The 12,225-nt window shown below is 41.8% G+C and overlaps 1 protein-coding gene and 1 long non-coding RNA gene across 3 annotated transcripts in view; one reads left to right on the forward strand and one right to left on the reverse strand.

Moving 5' to 3' along the window:
- Nucleotides 1–1,939: 1,939 nt before the first annotated feature.
- LOC119139225 lies at nucleotides 1,940–2,771 on the reverse strand. Its single transcript, XR_005101328.1, has 3 exons — nucleotides 2,587–2,771; nucleotides 2,416–2,482; nucleotides 1,940–2,033 (listed from the first exon to the last, which is right to left on the reverse strand). It is a non-coding gene; the product is annotated as an uncharacterized LOC119139225 (long non-coding RNA).
- Nucleotides 2,772–5,933: 3,162 nt separating this feature from the next.
- nrp1a (neuropilin 1a) overlaps nucleotides 5,934–12,225 on the forward strand; it is a 37,160-nt gene continuing 30,868 nt past the window's right edge. For both annotated transcript variants that reach the window (XM_037279310.1, XM_037279311.1), the window contains exons 1-3: nucleotides 5,934–6,383; nucleotides 7,369–7,780; nucleotides 8,367–8,541. In XM_037279310.1, the coding sequence (XP_037135205.1) occupies nucleotides 7,714–7,780; nucleotides 8,367–8,541 (242 nt within the window). In that variant the 5' untranslated portion in view covers nucleotides 5,934–6,383; nucleotides 7,369–7,713. The remainder of the gene's footprint in view (nucleotides 6,384–7,368; nucleotides 7,781–8,366; nucleotides 8,542–12,225) is intronic.

Consider the following 12,225-nt stretch of genomic DNA (forward strand, 5'->3'; position numbering starts at 1 on the left):
CCTATCTGAGAAGAGCACTCCGTCTTTTTGTGATGTGACGCTGATTGCAGTCACCGTGGATAATGTCTGTATATACCGTATGTGCATTGAGGGGCCCATTGTGAGACTTTGAGAGGTTGAAGAGACACTGACAGGGTGGACAAATCAGCAGGTCTCATTGGATGCATGCAAGTGAAACTAATTGAGAAGCTCAACAATCTTTGCATGACAATCTTAATTTGTTGTTGTATAACTGGTGGAAAGTAGAGAATGCACAAACTATGGCTTCTGATCACAATTGAAGTATTACAAAATAAAAAAAAAGCTCAATTCAATTATAATGTAATTATAAATCGGACAACGTAACGAAATATCTGAGAGCTGACACATACCAGTAACTCAAAATCTGGCATCAGATCTGTATTAGACTCGGGCAAGGCTGGGGGTGTTTCACCATTCAGCAGATAGTGTCTGTGTCCAATGGCAAATTAACATAACAGTTAACAAGAATTCAATGTGTTGGAACCAATGTGTGGTTTGTGTTTTGCGCTCTGGCCCATTTTTGAACATTCCCACAAACCTTGTGGCGATTGCACACAGCCATATGTCTAGTCTGTAGCTTCACAGACACTCCAATCCATTTAGCCTTTTCAAAGGATGGCTACGAGCTTCAAACACTTTATAATTAACCATAAAATATGACTGGAGGAATTGTGGTGAGCTGTATGATTTTTTTTTGTCTGACATCCAAAACGGGCTTCTTGTTGAGTGATGTCATTCATTTTTAGAGCAAATTACAAAACCACGACTAACTAATGTGGCATTATTTTTATTAAGTAGAAAAGACTTTGATGCAGATTTACCAAAATAACTTTTTGGTACCATAGTCTTTTTTTTTTTTTTTTTTTCTTAAAATATTTTTGTCCATTCCAGCTCTGCTCGCTCTCTCTACATTTCTTTGTCGTGCTGTCCGTCTCTATTTGTCTCTGTGGACACGTTGCTTTCTCTGAGGGCTGCACTCTGACACAGTGTAAAGAAATAAGTTTGCTCCTGCAGTGACAGCAGCACTTTGCAGTCGGGATAACAGCTCGGGATATTGACAGAGTTGAGGGAAAGGGTCACACTTAGTTGGCAGCAAGGCGGATAGGAAGCTTATTTGTCTAAGGTTACAAAATGGCATTAAAAGGCTTCAAATGAAGTGCTTATGTAGTAGCCGTCCTCACCTTTTTACCTTTGGAAACGGAGCGGGCCTGCTATTTTGTAAAATTGCCAATTCTCGCTATTTTATCACATACCATTCTTCAACTAGAATAAAAATGAGAGAGATCAAGTCTAAACATGAACCCAGACTTGCCGACCTAAACAATTCCATCCCACAGTATTTTTCCACAATACCTATTTTTATCGAAACAATTATTATTTTATTATATCAATGTTGGATTTGTTGCAGTACAAAGTCACTTGACTACACTTGGGTTAGCCAAGAAAAATCATTCCGGTTAAATAATCAGTGGACACAAGCAGCTCTTTAATGGAGATGCTGTCCATGAAAAAAGACTTTGAGCTAAGTATGGAAGAAGGTCAAATTGAATTCATCTTTTCTTTCTTTGAAAAAACAAAATATTCCGATTGCTCGGAGAGATTCTGAAGAGATGAATAAAACAATTCCAATTATTATAATTGAAGCTCGATTGACTCAAATTATTGCTCGCTGTGTTTTTTTTATTGCAAAATATCCTTATCGAAAGACACAATCGGAATGAAACCTTTAGAATGCTGAAACTGTAAAAATCTAAAATGACGTAACCGTATGACTCATTCAGAGGACAACGTTTCATTCTCTTTATTAATAACATTGACAGATCTTGTGATGCGACATACCACACTGCAACCACACTTCCGTTTTAAAAGTCTTCATCACACATCCGTTTTTCCTGCGTGCGAATCACATCCTGTTGGCAACCCCGCCTGTGAATAACGTAAGACCAAGTCATTATGTCCAGTAACTTTTGATGCTTTGTGTGTCTGCAGTCGCTCCATGACAACAGTTAGACCTTGTGATACCGAAGAAAAATGGAGAGAGAGAAAATGAGCAGAATATAAGACTTGGACAACAAATACAGTTCATGCAAGGACACTGGGTTAAAATAGTTTAGAAAATCGGTCGTTGACTGAATGCATAGAAATGATTGTGTAACGCTACTATACAACTCCTCTGGGATTTGTTTCAAGGCTCACATAATGTATATCCACCTACACAAACACTCTGACTGATTGAGGTACCGCCCACCCCTCCAGCAAGACTTTGACACAAAAGCCCAGCTTCTCATCTTCCTCGGTCGCCTGTCTCGCTGTTTCAGCTAATCTTGGGCATCGCAAGCATTGTTGGGATTTGCTCTTCTTAATTGCCGGGACTTTGGGGTCTCGATTTCAAACCTGTTTTGATCAGATGAAGGTGGATTGGTCGGAGGGGAGCTAGCTTGAGCACATGTTGGGGCAGTTCCTGTTATTTAACAAAGCATAGGTGACAAGATTGGTGATTAGTGCATTCGGTTAAATTTTTTAAATTTTACTCCATCGCTTATGACAAATAGAAACATCACGAACCTTGTTGAAAAGCATTTGCAGGACATCTCTGTGGAATAATCCAGTCAACATGAAGAATAGATATTATTGATCCCCCCGGGGAGCTTTTTTTTTTTTGACGTCATTCACCGAGGAGATTTTAGTGGGGTAATCTCTCATGATTTAAGTCAGATGGATTCAGCAGAAATCATATCAGCCTCCCCAGACTGTGAGCTGAGGAGGCAATATCCCGATGCAATTCTTCAATGACCTACATAGCTTTTTTTTTTTTTTTTTTTCTGGCTGGCACTTCCCTCCTGGACCACACCCCCCTCCCCTTCATCATCTGGGGTTTCTCCCGATGTGTGTGTGTGATGATGAGTAGTGTTCATTATCTCAAACTAAAAAAAAAAAAAACATAAAAATTGAGCGAAAAATTCAATTTTCCAAGCAAGGACCCATTCTTGTTTTCCAGAAATGTAATTAAACATCAGAAACAATTGCAAATTGGCTTCTGAAAAAAAAAAGATTGCTTGATTAGGTATCGAGGATTCGCTAATTTCCATCAGCGGTGTGAAATTGGGGTGCTACAAGAGCAACTTTGAAATGTAGGCCGCGTGCACGCGGCACTATAATGGCGTCGCATGTTCAGCTCGCACGCACACCCCGAGACTGACAGTCGGCCGCCTCATCATTAATTCAGGAGCAGTCTCTCGCACCCTCCTTCTACCCCTGAGAAGCTCTCACTGCTTCCCGGCAACATTATGCATATTTATTCATACATCTTTCCTGCTTGGCTAAATGTCACTGTAAATGTGTCTTCTACCAATGAGACCGTTTCTTTGTTTTTGTTTCATTCGCTGTACGCTCTTCTTCAGCCCCCCCCCTAACCCTTTTCTTGAATGAGCAACCCCCACTTGCAAATGTTTCATGTTCTTTAACTATTATCATAATGTGTGTGAACTTCAGATGCGCTTTCTTCAGCCCTCTGCTAATTTCCTTGCCAACGTTTCAGCGTAGCATTTACACCAGAGCTTGATATCACTGAGGGATGTCCCACCTCCCACACAAACATCCTGCTGCTAAAGAATTAAAAGATTTATTTGTGTCCACCATGTCTTCACCCGGAAACAACGAGAACCATCCCATAGTGGTTCCTGGTTGTCTCCTTTCTACATTATTATTGTTTTTTTTCTCATCTTGTACTATAAAACACAAACACACAATACATTCCTCAGATATGACGAAAAAATTCCCAGTTTATAGCTTTTGTCTCAACGAAGGATTTCTTTGGCTAGCAATAACCGACATCTGCCTTTTTAACTGTGACAACGTTTAAGAGCGCGTCAATGTCTTTAACCATGGTTGTCATGAAGGACAGACCGGAATACAGTAATGATGGAAAAAGTCTTAAAATGTTCAAGGGCTGCTCTTCTAATACATGCTGTAATTCCTTGGAATGAGATGCTCATATAAGGTCCCCAAGGTCTGGGAAGGAGGTTTTTTTTTTTCGCCTCTCAGACTTGAGTTAGTCTCATCTGAAAAGAAAGACAGATGTTTACATTGTTAAATAATTGTAAGATGAGTAACATGACTTACTGTGTGGCTTACATCTGCTTCACCACATTTAAAATGAGGATCGTTGGGCATTCTATCATTGTTGCGTCACATGGCGTTAACATTACAACGAAAAATTACATCTGGCCGAAGCCCAATATTTAATCACTCAAAATAATTACATAAAGACTCGTACAGCAATTTTCACAAAATTTGCTAGAGGAGGTGGAGCACAGGCCAAGGTAGAACCAATAAAACGTTCGGGCGGATTTTTATAAATGGCCTTGGAAGAGGTCTGAGCTGTAAAGAGTGCGCTAGCAGTACATTAATGTTTTCCTTCCATTCAAAACCTTTTTGTAACCTCTCATCCAAAATAGCCCCAAAGTATTTAATTGCAAACGGCTTGTTGGGATAAGACTCAAAAAAAACAGATTTTTCAATCCAAACTCCAGGTTGGAATGTTCCCTCCTGAGCCAAATAGCTTGAACCTGAAAAGCTTAGTTTGAAGAGGGGGGAAAAAATGCTAATGAAATCAAATCCACCGCTTTCAACAGCAATAAAAACGTCTGCTTTTTTTTTATACCACAAGTAATTATTCACCCGGCTCTACAAAAGATTATTGGGGTAATATAAGAAAGAGCAAATCCTTTAAATTGTTCTTTTATTGTTCCTCTCCAATCAAGCCCTCATTTCGGATGACACAGTCAGGCACCCTTGTGAAATGACTATCCACATTATTCCTGTTATCCCGAGGACACCAAAGGCTAGTTTTCCCGTCGTCGATTTAACATTTGCTTTATCAGTCAGAATAATTACTACAGTTAGGATGGGACTGTAAATCTTGCTCTCTTCGAGGGTGGAAGAAACATTGTACTGCTTTGAATCCAAGGCTTGTATTACACTAAAAGGCTTTACTCAATCAAGGCCAGCGAGCGAGCGCATATCACAACCATTCATTCAAGTTCAAAGAAAATGCATGTATGAATTTTTGCTGCTGAAATATGTTGTGCCACGTGGAATCGGATTGTAACGCATACAGGATGCTTTGTGCTTTAAGTCTGACAACAAGCCTTATTCCACTTAAATGCACTTGTCTGGGAAGCAGCTGTGCTGTCAGTCTTTGAGGGGGACTGCTAACCACCACCCGACGCCCCCTATAGGGCACAAGGTTCATAACTACTCAGACCTGCAGCTGGAAACGCTCACTTTGGAGTCGGTGCAACTTGAAGCAAGCTTTTTTTTTTTTTTTTTTAACTAGATTTGGCCTCCAGCCAGAAGGACAAAGCAACAAGTGTAGACACAGGCACATTTAAAATTCCCAATTCACTTTTGTGTTTGTTTTTTTGTCATCCCTTCGTGTCAATTCTCCTGGCACTTTTAATAATTTAAAAGGTAATGAAATGGAATTTACGATCTTAAAATGACAATTTGTTATGAATCATTCTGGGAGCTCTCAACATCAAACAGCATTATATAATATATAAGTAATATATAAAAATAATAATCATATATCTCCCTTTGAGTCTTTTTTAATTTATAAAAAAACAAAAAAATCTCTAATGACGAGCCAGATGAAGTAACAGTAAAAGTTAGAAAAATTACTCAATATTTGAAGTGCAAATATCAGAAACTATCAGAAGTATATTTCTTCCCACAACTGAAGAATTTTTCCTTTCAAACTTGCCCTTCAAGCTCCTTTGGGTCAGCGCATGAAGTTCAATAAATGCATATCGGACTCAAAGAGAAAAAAGACAGCTGCGTGAACTCGCGCACCAACACGCGCGCGCGCGCGCGCGTACTCATCCCTCGTAAAAGGGGCGTGAGGGGCTGGCAGGCACTCAAACCTTTGGCGTTTTCCATCAGAGCAGCGGCAGCAGTGTTGCGCGTAAGACACGCGGACGGGAAGAAACTCGCACAACTGGATATATCTGTTGCTTTATGTTATTTAAATCCATCGTTTCAACCTAGTGGAACACTTTTGGGTTCGCCGTGAGACAGAGACGCGGAAGAACCGAGGGAGCGAACAGCAAAAGGCAGCCCCGACAAGCGCGTCTGAATGCAGGGAAGACAGCAAGGAGTCTTCGGGCATCGCCTGCGCGTCTTTACGCGGCAGGAAAATCGGCAAAATTGCGGTTCTCCCTCAGTATGAAAAAAAGGGCGGTTGGGTGTGCGTTTAACTTATTTTAGTTTGTTTTAAAGACCACTTTAAGATTATTTGACGTTCTGAGGCAGTCTGTCGGATCGCAGCTTGGAAGTGCACCGATGCACGCTCCTCCATACAGGTGACTATAATATTTATTCATATATGTATTATTCTTATGACGTAAATAAGATGAAGATGTTTTGTGAGCCTTTAAATGATGGTAGGCTGTTATTTAAACGAGCCATAGACTGCCAACTTTCCCGATTTTCTAATTAATTCAATAAATCCAGGAGAATGCTACATTATTCTAAAATGTGTCTCCTTGTGGTATTAGTGGCGATTGTACACAATTTAGAAGGTTTATGGACATGAATACAAGCCGTCTTTGTTCTTAATCGAGCTGCGTGACCCCATAAAAGCAGCCTTGAGTAAAACACCAAGACAATTCTGCTCCTATCGTTTATGCTTGAATTGATTCCCCCCTGAATTTCAGAGTGCTATTTTGTATGTCAATGCTGGGGGCAAGGTCCCATTGCCTCATCTTGATAATCACTGCGTGCAAAAAAAATAAAATAAAGTCAAAGAATAAACTGTATTATACGAGTTTACGCAGAAAGTGACGTTGCAACAAGCGGTGATGGGGTCCAAGTGATCTGAGCAGAATGATCACATTGAAGTTAGACTGTTAAAAAAAATAACATTCTCATACTTGATTAATGAGTGCAAATCAATTTGGTGAAAATGTTCCATGAATATTCCTGCTGGAAGGGCTGTTGAAAGACTGCGTCTTTTATTAATGGCTTGCTCCTCTGTGGAAGAGAAGACAGGGGGTGAAGAGAGGGTGGCAAAAGCGAGAGATGGTGAGGAGAGAAAGAGAGATAGAGAGGGAGGGAGGCATTCCTTGCACTTAATGGACGACTGCCGCTCTGTCAGCCAGAGCGCAGCTCCGCTTTTACGCATAAAAGGTGCATGGCCAACCTTAACCTCTCATGTAGGTAAAAGGTGGTGGATATTTAAGGAACCTTTTCTGTTCTCCATTCAAACTTGCTCCTGAGTTGTCAAAAGCGCACAAGTTTCCAAACTGCGTGCGCACACCTGTTTAAACGTGTTTGTCTTCTCCACAGCCGAGGATTGCGCGCTGCCAACTCTTCGTCTGACTAAAATAAAGGACGCAAAGTGGGGAGTGGATCGTTTCTTGCGCACCTTGGCTCCGGTGGTGGGGATATGGCCAACTCCGGGCGAGAAAGCAAAACGCAGTGGGTTGATGCGAGAGGAAACAGGAGCTGAATGACAGGATGCCAGCGACGACCTGAAGTCAAAACGCAGAAGCTTCACTTCAAGTGACTCGTTTTTATTTATTTATTTTTACTACCGAGATAAGACTGGACATCTTTCCCAGCCATAAAGTGGATGAGTTTGTCTGGGATCTTTTTTTTTTGCTAATTTTATTTTGGGTTTTCAAAACGAGGATGCATTGTGGATTAGTTTTTGTCCTGTTGATGGGATTCCTCTTGGTGGCCAAGGCTTTCAAAAACGGTAAGTGACATCTGATGTCTATATAAATAATCCTTTTACTCTGCTAATCCTAATATAGAGATATTTAAAGATTAACCCCTTTGGATCCTCACTGATACGACGGTGAACGTTCACAAGCACCGCCTGGCTAGAACAAAAGTTTTTACAATTTGACTTTATACATTTTATAACGCATTAAAGTTAAAAAGTCTGCCCATACCTTTTCATATGCTGCAAAATTCACATCAGATACATTTTAAATTTTTTATGAGTCATTTAATATTCAACAGATTACTTAATTTGATGTTTTGAAACATTTTTGCCCTGCGTTTTAATTAATTTCGTCTTCCCAATTTTTTTTAGCATCACTTTTGCTGGTTACACTTTTGTTGACTTACATTAAAACTAACCTGATCGCAATGAGAAAAATCTTGAGCACTAAGTTGCTAAATAAGATGAATAAATGTTGGGAAATATTTTTCTTTTGCATGCCAAAATTATACAAAACTGCTCACTTTCTTTCTAGTCTATATTTGATCATTCATTAATTTCGTTTGTAAGCAATACTTGGCTCAATTTTAAATGCTGGTCATTTCCCGTTTTGCAGACAAATGTGGAGGCAACATCCGAATCTCAAACGCCAACTACCTCACATCTCCCGGCTACCCCCAGTCTTACACCTCTTCTCAGCGCTGTACATGGGTGATCTCGGCCCCTGGCCCCCACCAGCGGATCCTCATCAACTTCAATCCGCATTTTGACCTGGAGGATCGGGAGTGCAAGTAAGAACTGGTTCTGGAAAGAAAAAAACATTTTATATATCTAGATTGCAATTATGAAATAAAAGTTATTTAATGCATTCTTACCCCATAAATGCAATTAAATTAGATGATAGATGACGAATAGTTTAAATTTGTGGTAAAATAAAATAAGTGGGACTGTTTGTCAAAGTGAAGTTGACATAAGTCCCTTTTGTTTAAGCGTCCCCGTTCCTCAATATTGCACGTGAAACTGCGCCCTCTAGCGATTGATATGACCTCAAGCTTGCACTGCACACATAAGGTCTCACCCAGCTTTGTGGTTGTGAAATGTCCTCACTTCCTGTCTTTGTGGCATAGAGGAGCCACGTGGTTTTGGGCTGAGAAAAGGTTTGTATTGTTGTCAGAGTTGGGCAGACAAATCATCACATGAGGGGATTTTTTTTTTTTTTTTTGCAGCAATGACTCATAGCAAAACTGTAAGTCTTGACCACACATTTGTTTCTTTCCTATCCTCTGAAGTTACAAATTCCAGTGAAATGTTTGCAAAAAATAGATCTTGTTCTCAGGTTGGTTTCATACTTCAAGATCTCTGTCAAAATTAAGATGAATTTAAAAAATATATATATAAGCAGTCCCACTCAGCAAAGTCTACCAATCTGTTGTCGGATTGATAGTTTGAGCAGATGAAACCAGAGACAGAAGCTAATGTGATGAGTCGATGTCATTGTGGGTGCCCGGAGGTGCGCCTGAGCTGGGCAGAATGCCTTGCTCTGATTGCCTGTCTATGCATGTGTGTGTGTGTGGTTGGGTGCGTGTGTCGGAGCCTCTGCCCCGCTCTGTCTCAGCTGTTTGTTTACGCTGCAGGGCTCAAGAGAGTAGAGGGCTTTGCTGGATCCTGTTACTGTATCCCCACTCCACCCAAAAACCTGGACCTGCTCTTCCTTTGTTCTTCCCTGAATGGCTCCTGTATCTGATTACAATTTTTTTTAATCCAGGATTTTAGTCTTTTAACCTATTTAACCTACCTTGATTTATGATTCGGTGTATTTAAGGACTAGATGTGCCACGGTTCTTCTTTGGGTTCAGATTTCAGTTCCAGAGGGACTATAAAACTGTCTAAGGGTGAGGAAGCGACAGGAGGAGTGTGGGGGGATGCCTGCCACAATGATCATGCTAATCAAATTAGCCAGGAATGAATTTCCTGTGTCTCAGCACAGGCAGAGGAAAAAAAAAAAAAGAATCTAGTCTGTGAAGGCTCAAGGATGACAAGAGGGTGGGATTTTGAATCATTCAGGATTTTCTTTTTTTTTTTTTTTTTTTTTTACTTCCAGCCACTGATTGTTGACTGTTGAGTGCCAGTTAGTTGAGATTGTACTGGAAAGCCGGGATGTCCTGACCTCAAACTATTTCTATTTTTAACCAGATGCACTGATGTTTCATTTTTAATGGTTTTATAATGGAGCTGTTTCCATGGGTCTTGAATTTTACGACACATTACTTTCCAGCTTGTGTAGGTGATTTAGCCAAGAGTTCATGTTTTGCTCTTTTCACAATATACCAATTTGTCACATGTGGGTGGATTGTTTTGGGCAAGACTGTATTATGTTTTTTTCAAAGTCCATGTCGCAACACCCTTCGTCAAATCAGCCTTTACAAAAAGGACACTGATGAGAGAGAGACAGAATGGCCTTCTTATCTGATTGACTGGCAGAGTGGATGGAGGCGGAGGAGATGTGGGGTGGGTGCTACAGTGCCACGGTTCACTGCACATCCTTTGCAATCTAATTAGTGGGCAAATGGAACACACATGCACCACATGTTCCTCCAACATGGCCGTTATCAGAAAAGCAAACAAGAAGCACTCAAAGTGGCGCTGGTTGGGAAAAAAAAAAATAGCATTGGTGTTGTTGTATGCGTGCGATACCCTTGTGGGCTTTGTTTGGGGAAGTGCACGGGCCTGTGTCCTGACGAAGAAGTAGGAAAGCACTTCATCACAAAGATAAGGCGACTAAGTGAGCCCTGCGATTCTGAATGTGGAACGTGTTTACCTTTCACGCACCGTTGTAGACTTTCACAGAGCGTGGTTTAAAGTGATGGGGGGGGGGGGAGCCCGTGCAGAAGAAAACCATTCAAACAGGCTCTAAAGCGCAATTGATGTAGAAATTAAAATAACTGTTGGGTTTTTTTTGCAAAGCAATCCCGTTTTTAAGCAATCTGCTAATGTCGAAGCCAGGCAAAAAGCTTCAATCGTCCATCTGTAGCTGCAGGCTGTTCTCGCCATCTCGCTCCCAAGGCTGACTCATGGAGGAGAAGGAGCTTTCAATACATATGATCCCGACAGTCCTTATGAATCATTGATAACATCACATTTGCTGACCATTCCGAAAAACATGTCCTGTAAAATCAATGCAAGTCAGCCAGCCAGTCAGTCGGTCTCATATGTTTGATCATGGCTGGGAATAGGGGACTTGGAGTTTTCTGGATTCCATGGAGAAGAATTCCAAGTAAATTAGACAGTGGGAGGGGTCGAGGGAGGGGGGGTAGACGAGATATATGGCGGAGTGGTAGTAAGCCAAGTTATTTCAAGAATGCCTTCTCAAGCAGCCTTTTGTGAAGGTGAAAGAAGGAAAGCATCTGCAGAAGCCCCCCTGCCTTCAGGTGGCCGTAGCTCAAAGCTCCAAAAGCATTTCTTTCCTCTAATGAATGGTAGCCTTCCTTTTTACTCCACCCCGCCCACTCAGATCTCCAACCGTGTCGCTCCCGTCAAGCCGCTCGGCCTGCCGGGAAGGCAAACAGTCTCTGCTGTGCACCCTTCTCCGGCGGACGACATCCTAGTTTTTCCGAACCAGGTTTGGACTCCACGGTGGAAAGAGGAGGAGCAGGGTATGACTGGAGCTTGGATCTATTGTTAGCTCTTCCTTTGACATTTGAAAGGCCGCTGACAAAGAGTGCCACCTGTTAGTGGGAAGTGAGAGTAAAGGACAGAAGGGTCTTTGGGGTCAGCTCCTCTGTAAATCCGATTAACCTCTCCATCTGAATATCATAGGAGCTCCATGTTCAAGGAAGGTGGACCTGGACGGCTGGAACTTTCCATGCTAGTCTAGACTCTCCTACTCCCGCCACCCAAGCAGACTGCGTGGTTATTTATTAACAGTTGTTATGGTGGTGACCAAAAAAAAAATAAATTCTCTTACTCCTAAAACAGACTAGCATACAATTTTCCTATTTGATATTTTTATACAGGGCGGCTCGGTGGCGCACTGGGTAGCACGTCCGCCTCACAGTTAGGAGGGTGCGGGTTCGATTCCACCTCCGGCCCTCCCTGTGTGGAGTTTGCATGTTCTCCCCGGGCCCGCGTGGGTTTTCTCCGGGCACTCCGGTTTCCTCCCACATCCCAAAGACATGCTTGGTAGGCCGATTGAAGACTCCAAATTGTCCCTAGGTGTGGGTGCGAGTGCAAATGGTTGTTTGTCTCTGTGTGCCCTGCGATTGGCTGGCAACCGGTTCAGGGTGTCCCCCGCCTACTGCCCGATGACGGCTGGGATAGGCTCCAGCACTCCCGCGACCCCCGTGGGGACTAAGCGGTTCAGAAAATGGATGGATGGATGGATATTTTTATACAGGCAAAAGCAAACAGATACCAAATTGAGTGTTGTTTTTTTCATAGGGATGTTTGATATCAGTCACCAAAACCGATACCAAGCA

Source organism: Syngnathus acus, chromosome 20, assembly GCF_901709675.1.
Source record: "Syngnathus acus chromosome 20, fSynAcu1.2, whole genome shotgun sequence".
NCBI lineage: Eukaryota > Metazoa > Chordata > Actinopteri > Syngnathiformes > Syngnathidae > Syngnathus > Syngnathus acus.